The following is a 21,587-nucleotide window of genomic DNA, read 5'->3' as shown; positions in this document are numbered from 1 at the left end:
TCCTCCGTCTTTTCAGGGAGGAGAGCTGCATAGTAAAATGTCTTCCAGTTCAATTCCTGAGAGTCTTACTAGAGAAGATCCTACTACCAAGTATGAATTGCTTAACGAACTTGGTATGTGTTTTTTGAGCTTAATTTTATTATATGCTTGTTATTTAGTAACTTGTTTAGTTAGTTTTTTTAGTATTTAAAGTTTAATTAGACTGGAATTGTTGGATGCATGCATGGTTAAAGAAAGGCTGAATGTATCATGTATTCTTAGTTGAGCGTTTGGAGTAAGAGTTTGCTCTCAATGCAGCTTCGATTTTAACTTAATAAATTGATAGAATCGATGGGATTTTCATATGTTATTCATTCTATTTCTCATGTGTCCTTTTCACAAGTTCTCTTGAATTTGGCTTTATTTGTTGGGGTTTTAGGGAAGGGGTCATATGGGGCTGTTTACAAGGCAAGGGATCTAAGAACTTCAGAGCTTGTTGCCATCAAAGTGATATCATTAACAGAAGGGGTGAGTGTGCTTTGTTGTTCTTATAAAGTAAACCTCCTAAACTATTTGCCTCGATTACCGGAATTGAATTATGCCGCTAGTTGTTTTAGGAGGAAGGGTATGAAGAAATTCGAGGTGAAATTGAGATGTTGCAACAGTGCAGCCATCCAAATGTTGTTCGATATTTGGGAAGCTATCAAGGTGAAGAGTACCTTTGGGTATGAACTTATACTAAACCAGATCTAGTTCTAAGTAATTTTATTTTATTTATTTTTACTCCATATATGGTAATTTTATTTTTATATATGCGCAAGCACACACTCTCACGCTTTTTGAGTCTGGAGTTTGGGAGACCAGTTTCTTGATTTTTGCAGATAGTTATGGAGTACTGTGGCGGTGGAAGTGTTGCTGACTTGATGAATGTTACAGAAGAGCCTTTGGAGGAGTATCAAATAGCATATATATGTAGAGAAGCACTGAAGGTATTGTTGATTTGATTTGATTGGAAGAAAAAAATTATTGAGAGCTGTACATAGTAACTATGCTAGAAATATATGGGGGGTATAAGTTTGTCTTTAGCAACAGTTTCATGAAGGATAACTGGCTTTATCCTGTCTGTTTTGCTTTAATAGTGGTTAAACAACTTGTTTCAGCTTTCATTTACTGGATGCGTTTTTTTGAGATTATGTGGTCAGATGCATTTATTTATGCATGGTTTCATGCATGTGTCAGAGGAAAGTAATTTTCATTTAAGCTGACTCAAGTTCTTGAATTAATATGGGTTGATTGTCATTTTGTTCGACTGTTTTCTTCTCTTACATATGCTATTGGATTTAGTTTTCTCCTTTTTCTTGAAATTCTTTGCAGGGCCTTGCTTATTTGCATTCAATTTTCAAGGTCCATAGAGATATTAAGGGTGGTAATATTTTGTTAACTGAACAGGGAGAAGTCAAGTTGGGTGAGTATCTTTTCATCATAAAATTAAAATGTAAATAACCAAGTCAGTTTTTAATTGTAAGAAAGAAAAGATTAATGCTTGTAATGGTTAAATCCTATTACTTTTGTACATGGTGATACTGATAATTATGCCACACATCAAAAGCTGTAATGGCAGTACATTGATTGCTCTTGGTTTTTGCTACTACCAATATCTGCAATTTTTTCCTTGCATGTGATGCTTGTTCAGCCATTATTCTTGATTTATATGAGGTAAACAAGTACAAAAGATGGCCTTTTTCCTCGTAATATTGCTTTATGCTTTTTAGGAGCCAATTAGCGGAAATATTTAAAAGAAAAAAGAAAGAAGATTTACTTTCTTACTGGTTGATTTTAGAAAGGTAATTAAATCTTTTGTAAAGTATGTCTTAATCTAATAAATAAGATTTAAATTTTTGCAGCCCAAACAGATTTTCTAGGACTTATGTTGACTGACAGGTTTCAGTTTAACCCAACTTTTGCCCATCTTTGTTGATGGTGCAAAGAGATAATCTATGGAATTAGTATCTGCATGACACGATTCCATGTGTGAGGCTTGTAAGAAATTGCAAAAATTGATAAATAATGTGTGGTCTGGTAGTTCACATGTTGACCAAGAGGCCTGTTATTTGGTTTAGTAGGATCTAGAATGCGCTAAAAGCCGAAAGCTACAATATCATGCATGTTTGGTTTAGAACCTGCAGTGTATCTGCAGTTTAATATTTGACTGTCAAGGTCAACTTGGCCCCTTGAGCTATATCTTGTATTAATATAATCAATTTTTAATTTGACTTTGCATTACTTCTTATCCTTTTCCTTTTGCTTGACATTGTGGTTTTTAGCCTGTGGCAACGGATTTAGGATTTTGTTCTTACTTTAAAACATTGTGAGCAGGTGATTTTGGGGTTGCTGCGCAGCTTACAAGGACCATGTCAAAGCGCAATACGGTATTTTATTTGCGAAAAAGCATGCATTATCAATGGGATAAATTGTTATATGGGCCAGCTTGCTAGCATTTTACCTCAATATTTATTTAGGTGATTCAGTGTCTACAATATCACCTATGCCTAGCAAAAAGCTAAGTGGGAAAGACAAATTGGCTTGCTGCATTTTAAGTCAAGCTGTTTTTCTTTCTTAAATCTGTATTTGCATGAACAGCTATTCAACTTTCTTCTCTTTTTTTCTTTGTTTAAATTCCTTAGTGCTTTAACTTTTAAACTTCATGAATCAAGATATTGTGAACTTGGCTTGGACCCCCTTCTACTTTTAGTGGATTTTATTTTTTAAAAGGAAAATATATAGGGATGTACACATAGCAGAATTCTGGATAATAGTACTGATTAAACAGGATATTCTTAAAAAATTTATGGGTACGGGATTTGCATTTTCACAAATCACCAGTTAATTACAATCACCTTTTTCTTAAAATAGAAGGCTATTGCATGCAAAGGAAGTCTTCTGTGAATGCCGTAACTTTGGAGCAACTTACTGGGACTATATTCTGCTACCAGATCCTACTTTACAGGAATTTTTTTGTGTTCATCCTTCATGTCCTTATCTGTCCAATGATCTTCATTCTGCTAATCTGATGCTAAACATTTTGTGGATGATTGCTCCTCTGCATTCCAATATTTTGTTATGATGCTTCTCCTGCTTACTATTTCTGAATCACTAAGTTCATTGTATAAAATTGTTGTATAAATGCTTGGTTATATGCGGTTGGGCATAAGCTATCATGCTTTACTTGGAAGTACCTTCTCTAAAAATATTTTATCTGAATTGCAGTTCATTGGCACTCCACATTGGATGGCTCCAGAAGTAATTCAGGAAAGCCGTTATGATGGAAAGGTATTATGTCTTTTGAATGTTTTGATTTGATTCTCTGACTTTTTCCCACATCCTTGCCTCTTCCATTGTCCTTTGCGGTAATGTGGGTGTTTACATGTTTTTTGTGTTGCTCATCATTCATCCTTGAGTATTTCCTGAGCACATTAATATATGGAACATCAAAAAGAAATGTACGTCCTGATTCATTTATCGAAGCAGTTGTTAAACTTAGTGCAAGTTTGGACCAATACAAGCCCATAGTTGCTCATGGGCTATGCAAAAGAAAAAGCTGGAAAGTGCATGTTATATTCCTAGTGATGGCTTCAAAACTTGGGAGTGCAGATACCTATGAGGGCGACGGACTTTGTTAGTAATTCTAATTAAGCAATGTGATTTTTTGCTATGTACTCAAGGACATGGTAAAGCCTTGTTACCATGTTTCAAAGTTATCTTTCTGATATGAATAATTTTTTAAGATGCTACAAAACCAAGGAAAACGATTAGCATGTTCAAGAAAATGAGCATCTAAAAATGTTATGATGGACTAGGAATACACATTCAACAATCCTATGTAATTAAACTTCATTGTCTGAAACACTAATATGCTAGAACCAAAAGATTATATTGGGGTAAGACATGCTTCATTTATGGATAAGCATGAAGGAGTTTTGTTACCACCTGGCAGGTTCACTAAGGATAACAGAGGATGATCTTCCTAATGGTTTCTTCTATTTTCTGTGGGTTATATATAGAGGACGGGTTTCGTATTTGGATAATTGTCTCTGAATTCCTGATTTATCTACTAGGTCAGTCTGGTTGGCTTTTTGTGCCTAGTTTTGGTGTAGCAACTATATTTCAATAAATCCACATTTTTCAAGGGTTTCATAACTGGATGCTGATACTGCTGGCTGGTGTCCTTCTAGGCCATACCCAATCATAGGGTTAATATTTCTACACCTGCTGGCACCTGGAGTTCTACAATAGACCTGAGAAAGTTGGGCCCATAAAGAACTTCTCTTGAACAGAGCTTGTGTCCGGTCGAGACTAGGGTTGTGAATGGGCTAGGCAGCATGAAAGTAAGGGTTTGGCCATAAGTTCTAGGTCTTGATGGCCATGAAATATTTAATACATTATGTGTTTTTACTGGTAGATGTGTGTTTGCAACTCTACTTTTAATTCTCTAAAACATGAGAAACAAAAACTTGTGGCCTAGCCAAGGATTTTAAGACTAGAATTTAGTCTCAGCTCATACCCACAATACTTGGGCCTGATCATGTGGTTGATAAAGCAAAATCTCTTAACACAATTGATTTTTCATTTTAAAATATTAAAAATTGATTTTTGATTTAAAATTTTGGCTTATATTGCATGGTTTTGATTATTTGGTTTCTTAGAAGCAGCAATATTCTTGAAAACAATTGTTGTAATCAAGACGCGCTTGCTACCTGTTTATTATCTTTTAGTGTTTTCCTTTCAGGTGGATGTTTGGGCTCTTGGTGTTTCTGCAATTGAAATGGCTGAGGTATATTCATTTGCTGCATAAGTCGCAATATTGTCAACTTTATTTAATATCATAGCAATCTGCTTATGTGAGTTTTTGTTTGGGTAGAAATCAGTATTCTGCATAAGTCTCTTATTATATTTCTAGAATTGCATGAGGCAGCAGAAATAGGGTCCACAACAGTTACGCAACAGTCAAAACTTATTGGAAGGTGCATCTGTACAAGTGGTGATGAATTGTGATTGAACTTAATCCATTGATACACAATTGATAAACACAAGCCTTCATTATGATGGGGATTCAAATCTTATAGGACACGAGCAGAATCCATTATTATTATAGATGTTATAAATTCAGCTACTGCTAAGTGCTAAATTTGTAAGGTGAAAGTGGAATTATTACCTTGATTGAAGGAAAAAGAGTAACTGTTTTAAGAGTTGTAATGGTGAAAGGAAATGACTCTTCTGATTGGGGTTACGATACAAAGTAACAGGCTGTTCTTGTGTTGGATGGCTAATATTCTGATTGTTGAAATTGATTGTTCCTGACAATTTATCAATATTTATCCAGTTTTAATATTCTTTTTTTTTTTTTTTAATCTTTCTTCAGGGACTTCCTCCAAGATCAACAGTGCATCCTATGAGGGTGAGAGCATAATATTGAAATCTTTGTATTCTTATATCTCTGCTTGACACTGTTTTTTAATTGGCTATTTTCTCCCCCTTTTTCATGGTAATTATTTCATTGTTATCCATGTCGAGTATTTAGTGGTTTGCTTGATTTAGAGATGTACGTCGCAACTAAAGAAGTGTAGGACATAATCAGAGTAAATTTTTTGTTAATATTGATTGTCCTGATTTGGATGCTAAAGTTTAATGTTGGGCTCTAAATCTACTGAACTTGTGGCAGAGCATATATGTGATATATGCTTTATTTCTAGTTCTGACATGTAGATATTTAGCCATTCTGCGAAACCAGTGATTTCTTAAGAGAAATATTTGGGAAGGCTTCACGTTTCCATAATCATCAGCTGGGATTATGAGTGTGAAGGTTTGATTCTCCCAGCTCTTTCTCAAATCAAGAATTGTGGATTTTTTTTTCCAGCTCAAATAAAGTTGTTAACATGCAATTTACTTCTTATTGGTTCTGAGTTCTATCCATGTATACCTGCATTCTGTTTGGACCTTCACCTACGAGGACCTGCATTCTTATGCTTGGAGTGCTGACATCACATTTTACTTGATGAGAAATGGATGTGGATTCTTAGTCTGAAATTTTTGGGAAGTTAGTATCTCCTGAGGGTAAGCAAAGGATCTGTGGTGTGGTAGAGGTTATTTGCAGGTCTCAGGAAGTGGAATTAATTCATAAATTTGTCCAGTAGTTAAAATCTGATATTTCATTTGCTGCGTTTACATGAGATTTTTCCTCTTATGCATAACTTTTATATTGGTTCTGCAACTAATGGCTCCAGGCGATGTTTTAACTAATGAGGTGTTAAATGCTAAAAATGTTTGGAACCTTCCTGTTCCCTGAGTGAAAAATATGCATTAGTGAAATTGAAAATCTTTCTGTTCTCATGTTAGTCTATCTGTACCTAATTCTGGTGCATCTTTTGGGCTTTTCTGCTTCATGAACCCAACTGCCGTACTTTTATGTTTGTCAAGTTAAGAATCATATTGAAGTTTGTCTGAAATACATATTGACTTCATAGGTTTTATTCATGATTTCTATTGAGCCAGCTCCAATGCTTGAGGATAAAGAAAAATGGTAAGTTTTAAATTGTTCGTACCCACTATCAGTTTATAGCAAATTGATTTTAGTAGTTATGCTATTTCTTCGTTATTACAGCATACACTGGTGTTAAAAGCTAGTTTGTTTATTTGGCAGGTCTCTTGTATTTCATGATTTTGTTGCAAAGTGCCTTACAAAAGAACCTCGTTCACGTCCAACTGCATCTGAGATGCTGAAGGTGTGGAGAGATAATTACAAATATAAACGTGAAAACTTTACATTTTTATTATCTTCTGAGTAGGGGTGAGCAAAAGTGAGCGGATACCAGAAAACTGAACCAAACTAACCAGTTTGGTTCGGTCATTTCTCATATTTGATTGGGTTCGTTTTAAAAATTTCAAAACAAAAATAATTTCGGTTTAATTTGATTTTGAGCAAAAAATTTCAGTACAAACTGAACCAATGTTTTATATTTATTATTAAATTATAGTTAATGTTATGAAATTTAATAATTTACTAATAAATAAAATATTTTTTGTTATGTATGTAAAATATGATTTTTTACTGAAATGAGTATTTTAAATAATATAGAATTATAAAATTTAACTTAAAAATTAAAACAATGAATTAAACACCTAAATTGAAACCAAATTCGGATCTTAATCTCGATTGGGTTCAATTTCATCTTTAGGGGTTCAGTAGTTCGGCTTTTGCCAAACCAACTGTTTCCTCATCCCAACTTGAGTAGCTCTTACATTTGACATTATTTTAATTCATTACTGGCTCATATATTTTCTATGTTTGTTAACTGGTTTGATTTAGTTTGTCCAAATTTCTATCAAATAGATTGGAATTTTTTAAAAGCGAAATGTTGCTTAATCTTTTATATTCAAATCAAAAAATAATATTTTTATCATGGTTAACTTGATGTTTTCCTTACTTGGAACTCAGCACAAGTTTATTGAAAAATGCAAATACGGAGCCTCAGCAATGTTGCAAAAGATTGACAAAGCAAGGCAAATTAGGGCCTCAATGGCTTTGGAGGCACAAAATGTTGTTCCAGTTGAATCTGAAGTAAGTCCATAGTCAAGTTCCATTCATTCAGTTATTGTGGCTTCTTTCCATCCGACTCTTTTTCAGAAATCATAAATCATTTTTTACTTTGAAACAGACACCAGAGGCCCCAAAACTCAACGAGTATTATGGAGATACTGTTCCATCAAAGAGACCTCAGACAGCTGATGAAATACCCAAATCTGAAGTTGTTATGGACCTGGCTGGAGAAGGTACGGTTTTCCTTCTTGTCTCTTACTTCTTATGTCTTTGCTGAAAGCTTTTGAGGAGGAAATTTTTTTTTATTCAACTCAAGTTGCATCAAGTTAAGAGAGGTTTTTTTGTCTATTTTTCTTTTGAAATTATGCATTATGTGGAAAAGAAAAGGAGCCTTTTCTGTTTTCCTTTCGAAGTTATGCATTCAAGTACAAGTGCATTTTGGTGCCCATTTCGGGTGTATCTGCTGATTGATTACACTGGCTGAAAAACTAACGTTAAGCTGAAATGCCACCACAAACCACTCAACACCCTGCCAAAAAGAAAGGTTGTTAATAAGGAGCTTTGACATACTTTAAGTCATCAGCACAGGAGCTCAAGACCTGAATCCATTTAGCATAAAACACACATTGCCCGACAAACTAATTTTCATCTGAAGTTCCCCTGAATGGAATCCAACAGCTGAAAGGGCTTAGCACAAAAGGCAAGGATGGAATGAGGAGTTCCTATTCCCCATATTGTAAGAGTATAAAAACCAGGGTATGCATTATCCAGTCAAAACTGAACCAAACAAATGAAATTACACCATGTAATCAACATATGCATTTACATTTATATACCTGCCCGTCCATGCATTCTGAAATAAACCGTCGAAAACGAAAAATAAAACAGTAACAATGGATTTTTACTTGGCAGTTTGTTTTAAACATCTAATATATGATCATTGAACTAAACATTATTGTTCTTTGGAACCTAAAGCTTCCTGTGAGTTTAGTGGCATATTATTTTATAATATACTATATTCCCTCCAAAGCTGGTGAGAATCTTCATGGCAGCTTCTTATGATCCTGAACTTCTTGATGTTTGATCTAATAATTCAAGATTTAATGTATGAATTGAAAAGATTACCTGGAGATATTTTACTTAGGGTTAATTAATTCAAGTCATGGGCAGGAAAATATTAATTGTTTATTGGAAAATGAAGATTTATGTAACATATAGGAGATAATGGGGGTTTACTTATTTCTGGCCAGTGTAGATAACAAAGATTACTCCGCTTGCACATATCTTTTGATACACAGTAGTTTTAGGATAAGATGTTTGCTATAGTCTCCCACTTATTGATGATCTGTGTGTCCAGTGGACTTTGGAACGGTAGTGATTCATGGAGGGGAGGAGACAGACAAGGAAGCCGTGCAGAATGCGCTTGATAGTGCTAGAGATCCTTCGCAGGTTCTAAGACATTTTGAAAGTCCTTCAGTTACTGCGACAGGAGGCAAATCAATTGACTCGCGGTATTTTATTCACCATTTGCTATTGCTGTTTGTATATGCATGAAGAAATTAAGAAAATGATGGAGATCTTATATTTGTAGAGGATTTTTTTCATTATACAGGATTATACCCAGTGATTTTTTTTATTTTTTTTTTCATAATTGTAGTCCAGGCTCAAAACTTTTATTTGATAATTTGTTTTGTTAATTCTATTAGGGTGGATAATGCAAGCGTTGTTGCTGCAAACAAAATTTTGATTGGAGAATCGCATCCTCTATTGCAGAATATAAGGACATTGCCTCCAGTACCTGGTTCTCCTTTGCAAAATCTCAAGAAGGGTAGCACACTTCAGTCACCGGTTGGAAGAAGTGGGGTTGTGGGTACTTCCACTTTGAAGAATGAAACTGTCAGCAAAAAAGCTTTTGCATTACAAGACAAGGTCTCTTTCATCCTGAATTATTCTGTTCACTAGATAATAGATGAGTATGTCTGTGTCAATTCTTTTATTCACCAGTTAATAGACGACAAGCTTTTGCGTTGAAAGGCAAAAGTCTCTTTTGTTTTATCTGTTGTCTGATGTTTTTCAATTTGCTCTGAAATCAAGCATGATCAGTTTTAAAGTCATGATCATTTGAGAGGAATTGTTAGTTTAGAAGTACCAAAATTTGAGAGCTTTTTATTAAAATTTGGTATTCCTGTGTGAGGTTTAATTGGAATATAGGATTTCCTCCTTTTGAGCTAGGAAAAGCTAATTGTCTTTTTTTTTTTTTCCTCATCTTCTCTCCCTGTCTCGCACGCACGCACACACGGAAGAACTGGACAATCAGCTTATCATCATCTAGTCTGCTAGTTTTTCTTTGGATTTGTTTCTTTTGTTTGGGATAATTGTGGCTGCTTACATTGAACTCATTGTTTTGCAGCTTTGGTCCATTTATGCAGCTGGTAATACAGTACCTATTCCATTCTTGAAGGCAACAGATATATCCCCAATTGCTCTCTTATCAGACAATGTTCTTGGAGGCATGCAACGGGATAATAGTGAGGCAGGGGAAGTGCTGCAAGAGCTTTTTAGTGGTGATGGGCCATCTAGAAAGGGTCGGCGGTTACAAAATGAGGTACCTGTATCTCTCTCTCTCCCTGTCTCATATGCTTAAGTGTTGGCGTCTTATGGGTTCATTTGATGTGCTGCAGATGCCTCTTCCTGCAAGTGTCTACAAAAGACTAACTTCAAGTTCTACACTACTGAATCTGGCACAGGCTTTGGCGTACCACAGAACGTAATACTTCCTCTGATTTTTCTAATTATATCTTTTTTTGATGTTAATATAATATTTTTATATATATTTTTGTTGGGGTTTATTGCAGATGTTATGAGGAGATGCCACTCCAAGAGTTGCAAGCAACGCAAGAGCAACAGACCATTCAAAATCTCTCTGATACGCTTCGAACTATCCTCCGCTTGTAAATAGTGGCATGCTAAGAGAGAGACTCGCTGAATACTTCTATTTTTGTTTTGTATTCAGAAAATGCAAAACTGTTGGGTCTCAAAATAGCATTTTTCTCTTCATTTATTTATTCTTCTCTTTTTACTAGGTTACAACTCGTAATCTCATAGTGCTGGAGTAGAGACTCCTGCAATACTTTTGGGCCAAAGCTCATTGGTTAACTAATTTCCTGTATATAATAATAGCTTTTTATTTATTTATTGGGCAAAGCAAATCTGTACTCACATTTTGTTTAGATGTAATGCCAATTTTGAGGGTGTTTGACAATGACACAGTAGTTGTCATTTCTCAATAACTACATCAATTTTGGTAGTTGTTCAATTCTCATAGCTATATCAATGTGTTGTGTAATATTACCAATGTATTCTGAACAGGATTGTTACTGTTTACTGTTTCCATTTACTGATCGACTTTAAAAATAATTTAATTACAAAATTATAATTTATAATAATAATATAATTGTATTTTTATTGGTTGGTTTTTAATTATATTTTATTAATTTACTAATTTTTTTTTATTAATGTTAATCCAGCCATTAAGCTAATCACTTGGGGTTAATGAGATTCACTCTCTCCCTCCCCTTTTCCAACTTGTAAATTTTCCTTTCCGCGCCCTCTCAAGTGCACCGCAGATACAAACATAGCTGGCAACACCGCCACCGCGTGGCAAAACCAAGGAAAACGATGGTCGGTGATCGGATTATTCTTCGTCTACTACGTAAATGCACTTCCCGCATCTCTCTTTTCTCTTCTTCAACTTTTGGCTTGAGCAGACGAGGCAAACGTGTTGCTGATACAAGCTTTCAATTTCACAACCATCCTTGTCGTTTACTTAGCTTCTCTCCGAAACAACCTTCCTCCACTTCCATATATCATTCTCCTTCTTTAACTTCTCGGCTCTTTAGAACAAGCTCAAACGAAAGTAACCATCGAGAAAATGGCAGCGAAAAATGTAATTGCTATTTTAGGTGTTTTGGTAAAAGTCCTTAACATATGCTGCTCAAGTGTTTGATAAAAGTTGTTATTACGTTTGAGTGCTGCAGATGAAACAAGTGAAGAGGAAGAAACAGATGGGTGGGAAGAAGAAGAAGAGGAGGTGGAGCCCAAGGTGTGGGGTTTCTGAATTTACCGTTTTCGTAAAAATTGAGTTTGATTTTGAATATCAATTTTTTGGGTTGACAGTGCTTATTCAATTGTCTGAAAATGATAGGCTGGTGATGGTGGGGATGGAGGTGGAATTGTTTTGCAAGGTGTCCCATGGGGAGAACGTGCTCTCTCTATTGCACGTGAAGTATTGTTGCAATCTGGTGATGGCATTGAGCTCTATGCTTTCAAGACTACTCCTCGTGGATATGTTTATGTTAGACTAGACAAACTGTCTAATGAGTAAGCTTCTCTTTTCATGTTAGGGGTGCGTTTGGTTGCCGGAATCAATCAAATGTTACACTCATGTGTTTGGTTTGTAAATGGAAGTGTTTTAGAATTAGTTACAATTTAAATACGTCTAGTAGACTAGTGTTTTCTTCTTGGTCATGGTTGTTGGCAATTTGTTAAAATTTTAATATATTCAATGAAGCAAAATAGTATATTTGATGTTAGAGGCAAAGCAAGACTTCTTTCTTAGACTCATATATGGATAGTTGGTTTCTACATACATGCAAAATTTCATAGTGATAGTCTCTTTGATCAGATATGGCTGTCCCAGCATGGAGGAGCTTGAAAGCTACTGTCAAGAATATAAAAAACGGTTGGAGGAAGTTGGAGCACTTGGAGAAATACCTGAGGATTTGGCTCTTGAGGTAATTGGTGGCTGGCTCTTCTTCCTTGCTATAGCTTAAGAAATTTCTGATCATCACGTTATTAACTCGTTGAGATACCATTGTTCCTGACTTGAAAGGTATCATCTCCTGGTGCTGAGAGGATACTGAAGGTGCCAGATGATTTATGGCGTTTCAAAGACATGCCCATGAGAGTATGCTATGTAGAAGGCCTAGAGTCTAAAGGCCCAGAAAAGGATGGAGTCTTCTATCTGGAGTCCATGGAAAAAGAATCAGACATCTGTATCTGGAAGTTGGCAGATGTGAAGGAAAACAGGGACCCTGAAAGCAAAGGTAGACCTTTAAGCCGTAAAAGCAGAGATTGGAGATTGAAATTGCCATATGAAGTGCACAGACAGGTAACCTTGTATCTTGAAATTTGAAATTTGAAATATCAGTTATTACAATGTGTCATCTGTGTTGAAAGTTTAATTACGATATATAATTTGCAATGGTAATAGAGGTATAACTTTGCAGCTTATAAACATTTGCTTGTGCTTGCTTGTAAATTCTACTTGAAACATGTGTTGTGGTCTAGCCGAGTAGGTTGCTTGTATCATGCTTGTCATTGCTTTCTAATGCATGCTCTAGGACCTATCAGTTGTCCTGGTGCATCTTTTCAAATGACTCGCCGTGTTTATTTAACATAAGGACGAGCTGCATAATTTATTTTTTCTCTCTCCAACCCTGGCCTTGTTCTCAGAATTTCTCCTTAGTAATTGAGTTTCTGACTAAATTCCCTGTTTTCTATGGTGATAAGGATGTAGAGTCTTTGTTAGACACTTGCATTGTCAAACTCAGTTCTTTGATCTAATGAAATGTTTGACCTGTAAATTTGAACCATTAAGTTTGATCCTCTTGTTTCCTGCTCCACATTACGTCATCACGTGGTAGAACTGATCAACCAGCGAAAAACATATTTAGCCAGGTAGCTGTTTCACTGAAATTTGGTTCCTGTATGCAATTTATAAGTTGGTTTAGCAGTACTTCACAGAACCTATTATTCCGAGGCATTTTCTCAAGATATTAGTTCAGAATTTTTACCATAAAACTTAAAAGATTACATGACTAATGGCGTGTTTAGCTTTGAAAAGGAGTGGAACATATAATGGTTGAATGAAGACTCTGAACCCAGAAACACCTCAGTCAGTTATGTCTGGCAGGTCAGTACTAAGACAAGCCTGTAAGTGCCATGAATTGGGTTGAATGTGTTGGCCCAATGAGATATGTTATGAGTTGAATAGATGAGGAGATTGAGATATCAGAGTATAGGGCCCATAGGCTATAAAGAAGATGTAATTTACATGGATACTTCCTAGAAACATGTTACAATACAGTGGGCATGATTATAACTACTAGGTTGCAATTTCTTTTCAGCTGTTTTAAAGTTTTGTAATTCAAACTATGTCAAATTTACTTTTCTTTAGAAAAAACAAAAAATCCAACGTTTCTACTAAGTATAACTCTTCTTTTTTATTTTTTACAAGTAATTACGCAAAAAAAAAAAAAAAAAAAAAAAAAGCAACCCTAACCCTTTTTTATCGGTTTATTTAAAAGTGATTTTAGTAGCTCCAAATTCTACCCTCTTTTAAGTGATCGATCAAATGTCCAATTTTTCTCTCATTGGTGCAAAACTAGTATTGATTTTTGTTCTTGTTATGTAGCTCTACTGTTCTAATAAACATATTCACTATTTTCAACAAAGACGAATAATGCTAAACAGATTCTGTATCAATAAAATAATAAAAAAAAATTGCAAGGATTTAGAAGGTCTATGTATAAGAGTCAGTCGAATGAATGCCTAAAATAGTTATGTCGTTATCCATATAAAAAAAGGAAAAACAAAATAGGATGACAATAGAACTAACTTATTAATGGCGTTATCAGGTGATACTTAGTTTTGACTTTTGAGCCAAATGTAAGCTAAGCCTGTGTAGTCAGCAATTGCCCTTGACTTGGTTTTCCCAGATAGAGAGACACTTATGAACTATCAATTAATTGCTCTCATAATTAGTTAGTTTTATCTTCTTCTTTTCTTAATCTAATTCAAACTGTATGTCATAATTAAAATTATTTTTATATATGATTATTTCTTTAAAAAAAAAAAATTATATTTGCTTAAATAAATCAAAATCTATTAAATTTATTATAAATTACCAAATGAACCTTATTTTACAAATAGCTTTTACAAGCTTTTGATAGTAATTTATAGCATGCGTTTCTCCTCTCTTTTATATTTGGAAAACATGTATTTTTATTTTTTAATCATAAAAGTTCTGATAACCTATAAAAATATATAAAAAAGCAAAAGGGTTTTCAAGTTTTACTTTTTAAAGAGCGTTCCATTTTGTTGTTATACTTTAAACATTGATAACTAAAAGCATAGTAAAAAAGATTTTCTTTTGTGAAAAATGTAAATTTCTTATAATTAAATTAATTTCTCCATACAAAACCTGCTAGTTTCCATGAAAGCTGCTTAGCTTGTATTATCACATAAAGAAGAAAAAAGAAATGAATAGCATTTTCGTAATGTCTCTGTAAATGCCCAAAATGAATAGCGTTGTAGTTGTGAATCTTAAATTAAGGAAAATCCTGCAAGTGTTGAAAATTATTATAACGAGTGGCTATATTACTTGTGTAGTATTTTGTTATTTTAATTTAATTTTGACATGTGAATGCCTTTCTCATTATTATTCTTCTCCCTGCTCGTATCGTTTTCTATGGGCTCAGGCTACTTGTTTTCATTGATAATTTTATAACTGCATTAAAAATTGAATAAATAAATAAATAATATTATTTGTGATTTCATTTTATATTAATTTTACCAAGGGAACAAAAATTTCTGACAAGACGAATATAATCGATATTGTTTTGTCTTTGTCAAATAAAGGCACTTCCTTTTCTTGGGTTTTCGGTTCATGCGTCTATTCTATTTATTTATGTTTTTATTATTTAATTTTACCATTTTAAAAAATAAAATTCTCGTTTATGTAGTACAAATATTCAGAAAAATATAAAATTTATGTCATTTTATCAGATTTCAAAAAAAGAAATCATGAAAAGAGAATAAACCCTTGAATATTATAGGAATATCCATGGAAAAAATTTCATTAGAAATTAGATCTTTGAAGGAATATGATCGGAAAACTGAAAATGAGAGGAAGAAGAAATATCATCATGTATATATACGAATTTAAATTTAGAAAGATCTTCACTTTTGCTTTTTTACTTAAAAGGCTATAGCTTTTTTAGAGTATTTCATTAGTAAGATTTATAAAAAAATTACTTAAGAAATGATTCAATTGTTATTATTATATTAAAAGAATATAATAATTAATTAGGAGCATATTGAAGTGAAATTGAATGATATTACGGATTTTAAAATTTAAAAAAAAAAAAAATACATATCCTTAAGTTAACGTATAGCTATAAAAGAAAATTAAAAGTCTTTCTCCAGTGAATAAACTCTAATTTGGTAATAATATCAAAATTATTTTAGCTCATTTTGATAGAGTTTAATTAATATAAAATATAATTAAAGAATGATACATAAAAGTTAAAGATAGGGCATAAAATGGCATGTCAGGAAAACAGAATATGCCCATTTTGGGCAGGTCATAGAAGCAACATTGGAAGATGATAGGGTGAATTACTATATACCCCATGAGGTTTTGCTTATTATAACTGATAAGTCCTATAGTTTTTTCTTTATTATAATTAAAGACTTTTCAGTTTCACCTTCTATTATATTAGTTTTTGTTGTTAGTCAATGTACTAAAAGTATAATTTATTATAAGTTTATAATTAATTAATTAAAAGTATTTTTTACTTGCTTACTAAATAATTACTATTTTTTAATTAAGCATAATTATTTTTTTGGATAAAGTTTAAAAATTACTATGTAATTTAATGTTTTTATACTTGATAAATAAATTTTTTTATATTAAAAGATTTATTTAATTATTTGTAATTTGTGGACATAAGAATAAACTATTCTAATAGCATAAGTTTTCACTAATTTGAATAAGAATGTAATATCACCGAGTTTGATATTTGATTTGTTAAACTTGTTAATTAATGAAATTATTTGATTAAACTAACTAAGACCACTGACTAACGAGACATCGAATTGTGAAGGGTGTGCGATTGTAATATAAAAAAGTATAGGCAGCTATGGGTAAGATATGCCAAAGTTCAGGTATCACCCCATATAGATAAGTGGACCACTCACAGACAAGTGGATTTTTCAATCTTATATCAACTGATTTAGACATTTTCTTTTTGGCACTAATTGACAAGCACAAAATTAGGTTAACCCAACTTCATTGGTGGAGAAAGGATTATAGTGCATCAAAAGAGTCCCTTTCTAGTGTACAAATTTGTATATATTTTTGTCTACTGTAACAATGAAGCTTGTTAACATCAATTGGACAGTAACACACTGACAACATACTCTTAAGAGCCAAAAAAAAAAAAAAAAAAAAAAAAGATGAAGAAAACAAATTACTAGAGGATCAACTTTAGAGAGTGGATGTCAGAGAGAGAAGAAATAGGATGATTGGAATATGGTACCTTTGCTTATTAAATTTAAATAACATGAATTTCTAGTTAAATTAAAATGACTTCCTAACAAAAACATGAAGTTTTGATCAATTAAACATAGAGCAAACCCATTTACTAATAAGATTAGCAACATATCCAATGAAAATATGTGTATACTTTTTACAGTGTTTATAGGTTAATTTATTGTATCATAAAGAAGAGAGAAATCAAAAAGAAAAATAAGTATTGCTAGTTCTGAAACTGTCAAGAATACAAAGAATGGTATAAGTCTATTGGGTTTATAAATAGGCAATCAAGCAGTCAATTTCAATAATTATAAATCATCAACAAGACGATCAAATGCTATATAAACCTAAACCATTAAATTCTCGATACCAATTTGAGAAGATGATGAACAATAAAGGCCCACCATTGATACTGACATGACCTTCAAATTGAAACCTTGTGGCCTAAATGCCATCCGTGGCCAGATGATACTCTGTGCATCACTTAATTAAAATGAGTGACAGAAAAATAGAAGTTCTTTATATTAATATAATCGCATTATATCAAATCAAAATTCATTACGTATGCAATAGACACACACACAAATACAACCACTTAATGTATGTGTTGCAAATTATTTGTGCCAAGAGGACCATTCAAATCTTGCTTAGATATTAATGCTTGGACCGGAGATTCCATGAAGAAAAAGTAAAATGTTCAGTTGGGTACAAGAATCATTATACAGGGATGTAAAGTTGACAAGGCTAATTTAAACGAAATATTTATATTATTACAAATGAGTTTAACAAAAAAGAAAAAAAAATAGATATTTTGGAAAAAAAAATAGTAATAAGAATTATTCATCGTTAAATACCTAAATTATAAGTTAATATTTACTAAAGTTGATTAAGCGGTATATATCAAATGAAATCATTTTCACAATGGGAATTAGGTTGAAATAAAATAAAAAATCTGAATCAAAACCAATTTTAAATACTTAGGGAAAGAAGTAAAATAAAATAATAATAATAAACATGTAAAGAATCTTAGGAATTAAATGTGTATATATATATATATATATATATATGTGAGTTGTGCAATTCTTGTTTCGCCATTGGCTGCAGGTTGGAGTGTTGGTGGGGAGACTATTATTCCTTAATGTGGTCCTGTCTTAGCTCAATGATGTCCTAACTAATTATATGTTCCTATGCATAAGTAATAATTGTGAGACATTATTTGACTCCTTTACTTTTCTTGCGGATTAAAATATGAGAATATGAGAATTAATTACATTCATTTTTAGCATTTGCTCCCTTAATTTTAAAACTTAAAATTAATATATTCTTTTAGGACTTTGTTTGGTTAAAATTTATAAACTTTATGGAATTCATTTATAAATTCAATGTTTATTTGTTTTGAATGAAGTGAAAATTAATTCATAATCTTACATATTCAAATTCGTATGAAATTATTTATACAATTAAACTAAATTCTAAGAAAATAGGTAAAATTTTCATATAAATTTCATATTAGTTTATTAACATATTTTATTGCATTAAAATATTTCCTTCAACTTTATTATTATTATTTTTATATATATATTTTTAAATAAAATAAATATTTTAATAAACTTCAAAAATAGCATAAAAGTGAATCGCATTACAATATCTAATTACTATGCAAATCCAAATTCTTACCAAATCTTAATATTTAACCCAATCATAATATAATTTCAGCATTTAGTCTCATGCAATGGCATATAGGTTTTGAGATGAGATGAATATTTTATTCTATATAATTTAACAAATTGAATAGAGATACAAAGCAACCAATAATTGTACACATCATGCTATCCATATATCCCTAATGCCTAAAATGCATAGCATGACTCAGCAACATATCTGAATTGCTTCAACATAAATACAAGTTATTTCGTGAGAGATGGGCAACCATCTTATTGTCACAGAAAATTAACCACTATTTATATTAATTTAATTTGCATTAGGGACTAAACAATGTGCATTTACAAGTTCCAAGATTGACTTTGAGGACAATAATTTTTAACCCCTTTGCCCTTTTATATATATAAAGAAATAAATAAAAACATATAGCTAGCTACTATTGTTGACAATTGCTAACCACAATTTGGTATTATTATATAAGTGAAGCAATGAGCCTGTTGTAATAATGCCAGAGGAATGTATAAATTAAGCATGCAGAAGAAGGTGATACACTTATGATAATTTATTTGTTTTGTAGGAACCAGTCTACCTTGGCAATCAAAACCCCATTCAACCAAAACTTCTATCAAGGCCAGGATTAAGATTTTAAAAAGGAAAATCACTTGTTGAATCTTTTTTCAGAAAAAGTTGAATAAGTGAAGTTTCCTTCAGATTCAGTAGAAGCCATCTTGTAAGAAAAAAAGAAAAAGAAATTATTATTATATATTTTTCATTTATTTTCAAACAGTTTTAAGTCTTTTCGAATATAAATTTAAAAAAATAATTTTTTTTATTTATGAGAGGACTAAGGACGGAATATGGACTACACAATAAGAATAGTCATTTTTCTACATTCGCTGTAACTCTAAAAACTCATTTAATAAAGAAGGAAATGATTCGAAATCGAAATCTTTCACTTCTAAAATCAATTAGATTAGATATCAAATGTGTATTATTTAAGTAATTAAGTTTATGTTAATAATAATTCCTTTTATTAAAAAATAAAAATAAAAAAAGATATTAAAGATGGATCATGAAAATAATTTTACCAACAGTATTAGTTGACACGCAAAATCTGATGCCATATTGATATTCCAAGTTAGCTACGAGCAGATCAAATTGATGTGAAAAAGCATAAAGTCTAATCTGAAACTTAAGTTTGAGAAGTAGGTTTCTTTTTATAGAGATGTGATGAAGTTAGATCCCCAGACGCTAGTGCTAATTTTCAACTTTGTATAAAATTCAATATCAGTCTCTTAATTATTGCTTTCAGCCATTAATTTGATTGATTAAGAATGCTCTATTGGCTTGCTTATGTAATCTGAAAGGACTTGTTGGCAAGCTTGGAAAACCATGTTATTTTGACAGGATTTAACATATTTTTCTATTCCACAGAAGTCAGTGTTCAGTGATAAATATAAAATAATTTTAACATATATTTTTATTGAGTGCATAAAATCTACACATTATGCTCCTTTATCTTATCTTTTTTCTTTTTTGAAGAGGTGTTTTCTAATCAATGGCCACTTCTACTAGAGAGGGGAAAAAATTGCAAGCAACAGTATTCACATTAACATAATATGAAACAATATGTCATTGGATAGTGGATCAAAAGTCACCATCTTCAGTTCATTAAAAGCTAAATGTGTCCCACTTCTCACCTAAATTTTCATTGCTCCCTATGTTTGAAAAACTATTTTATCCCCTTTTTTTTTTTTTTTTTTTTTGCTTCAGCTAATCATTTCATGCTTCAACAAACCTTTTCTTCCTCTTACGAAAATGATTTCATACCATTTTATTTTCACCCAAATGCATTACTAACTACTGCTTTGAGAGGACCTGTGGCAACAGTCTCTCCATTACATAAAAGATTCCTCATCTTCCAACCAAAAAGATATATAAAATGAAAACCTTAAGGAAAGATGGCAACAACCCAAAAAGAAAAATAATAAAAGGAAAAGAAGAAGAAGAAAAGGAATGTGGCTGAAGATAGAATTTAAAATGCTTCAGTTTAGTGTGCTTTGGCTACTAGAGATGAGACGAAATCAAGGAATATTGGATGTCCAGATTTTTAAATGTCGAGAGAGCCACTAAAACATGTGATAGATTCCTAATAAAATGATTATATGGATAAGTGTAAGCCAGAAAATATTAGCATAATTTTGTGGACACAATAATTTAGCTACCATAAGATAAAGCATTTAATTTTCAGTTAGCACTCAGATTTCAAAACATGTTGGGGTGTTAGGAAGCATTAAGGCTTTGCTAGATCTGGATTAAGAATCAAATAAACAAGGTACAAGAGAAATCATAGTGATATAGAGATCCATAATTCACAGTTACTACTCAATGTGCACACTTGCAATGTACATGGTTTCTTAATTATATATTAAATAATTTTTTAATTACAAGTAAACGGAAAAAAACTTAAACTTAAAACTTTGGTCGGATTTAAATATATAATATTATCAAGTTAAATATGTGATTACATCTTGTACATAAAAGATTTCATCCAATTTTTTGTCATGATCAACTAATGCAGGTGAACCAGCTAAGAAAAAGTTTTTAATTATTCCTTCTCTTTTTATTTTTTGATGAAAAATTTTCCTGAAAAGGTTGCCCATGAGTTAAGAAAAGGTATTGGCAAAGCAAAGGTGGGAGAATGGGAAAAAATGAACAGGGTTAACAGTATATTTTCCTTTCCACAAGTGATTGTGAAAAAGAAAAGTGGTAAAAGGTTGAGAAGTAGCTCTCAAAGAACTAGTTGAACAAGGGAAGTGGGATTTGGGAGCATGATGAGAAGTATTTGTTTTATTGGTTGAAGTTTTGAAGGAAAGAGAGGGGGAGGAGGACACATAGATAAATATATGTCAGCCCTAAGGCATGGTTACATGGCCTCTCTTGCTTCTCCCCAGAAGGAGTAAACAATGTTAA

General features: G+C 32.3%; 2 protein-coding genes across 3 annotated transcripts; both read left to right on the top strand.

Moving 5' to 3' along the window:
- Window positions 1–98: 98 nt before the first annotated feature.
- On the top strand, window positions 99–10,838 carry LOC8264699 (serine/threonine-protein kinase 4). Its single transcript, XM_048378820.1, has 18 exons — window positions 99–113; window positions 419–507; window positions 588–704; window positions 861–968; window positions 1,354–1,444; window positions 2,356–2,408; window positions 3,247–3,309; window positions 4,766–4,810; window positions 5,399–5,434; window positions 6,501–6,556; window positions 6,677–6,758; window positions 7,472–7,594; window positions 7,692–7,806; window positions 8,931–9,084; window positions 9,280–9,502; window positions 9,984–10,178; window positions 10,255–10,340; window positions 10,429–10,838. The coding sequence occupies exons 3-18, from the start codon at window positions 633–635 to the stop codon at window positions 10,526–10,528; spliced, it is 1,602 nt and encodes a 533-aa protein (XP_048234777.1). The 5' UTR covers window positions 99–113; window positions 419–507; window positions 588–632; the 3' UTR covers window positions 10,529–10,838.
- Window positions 10,839–11,122: 284 nt separating this feature from the next.
- On the top strand, window positions 11,123–19,444 carry LOC107262383. 2 transcript variants are annotated; one of them, XM_048378824.1, is made up of 6 exons: window positions 11,123–11,519; window positions 11,611–11,675; window positions 11,778–11,953; window positions 12,258–12,366; window positions 12,465–12,743; window positions 19,192–19,444. In XM_048378824.1, exons 1-6 carry the CDS (start codon window positions 11,252–11,254, stop codon window positions 19,261–19,263), a joined length of 969 nt encoding a protein of 322 aa, XP_048234781.1. In that variant the 5' UTR covers window positions 11,123–11,251; the 3' UTR covers window positions 19,264–19,444. The 2 variants fall into 2 exon arrangements, with proteins under 2 accessions (XP_048234781.1, XP_015583332.2); XM_015727846.3 differs by lacking the exon at window positions 19,192–19,444 and adding an exon at window positions 18,057–18,122 and having other exon boundaries at window positions 11,124–11,519.
- Window positions 19,445–21,587: the final 2,143 nt, after the last annotated feature.

This window comes from Ricinus communis, chromosome 1, assembly GCF_019578655.1.
Source record: "Ricinus communis isolate WT05 ecotype wild-type chromosome 1, ASM1957865v1, whole genome shotgun sequence".
In the NCBI taxonomy this organism is placed as follows: domain Eukaryota; kingdom Viridiplantae; phylum Streptophyta; class Magnoliopsida; order Malpighiales; family Euphorbiaceae; genus Ricinus; species Ricinus communis.
Note: the sequence above shows the minus strand (reverse complement) of the source record. Positions and strands in the feature narration are given on the sequence as shown.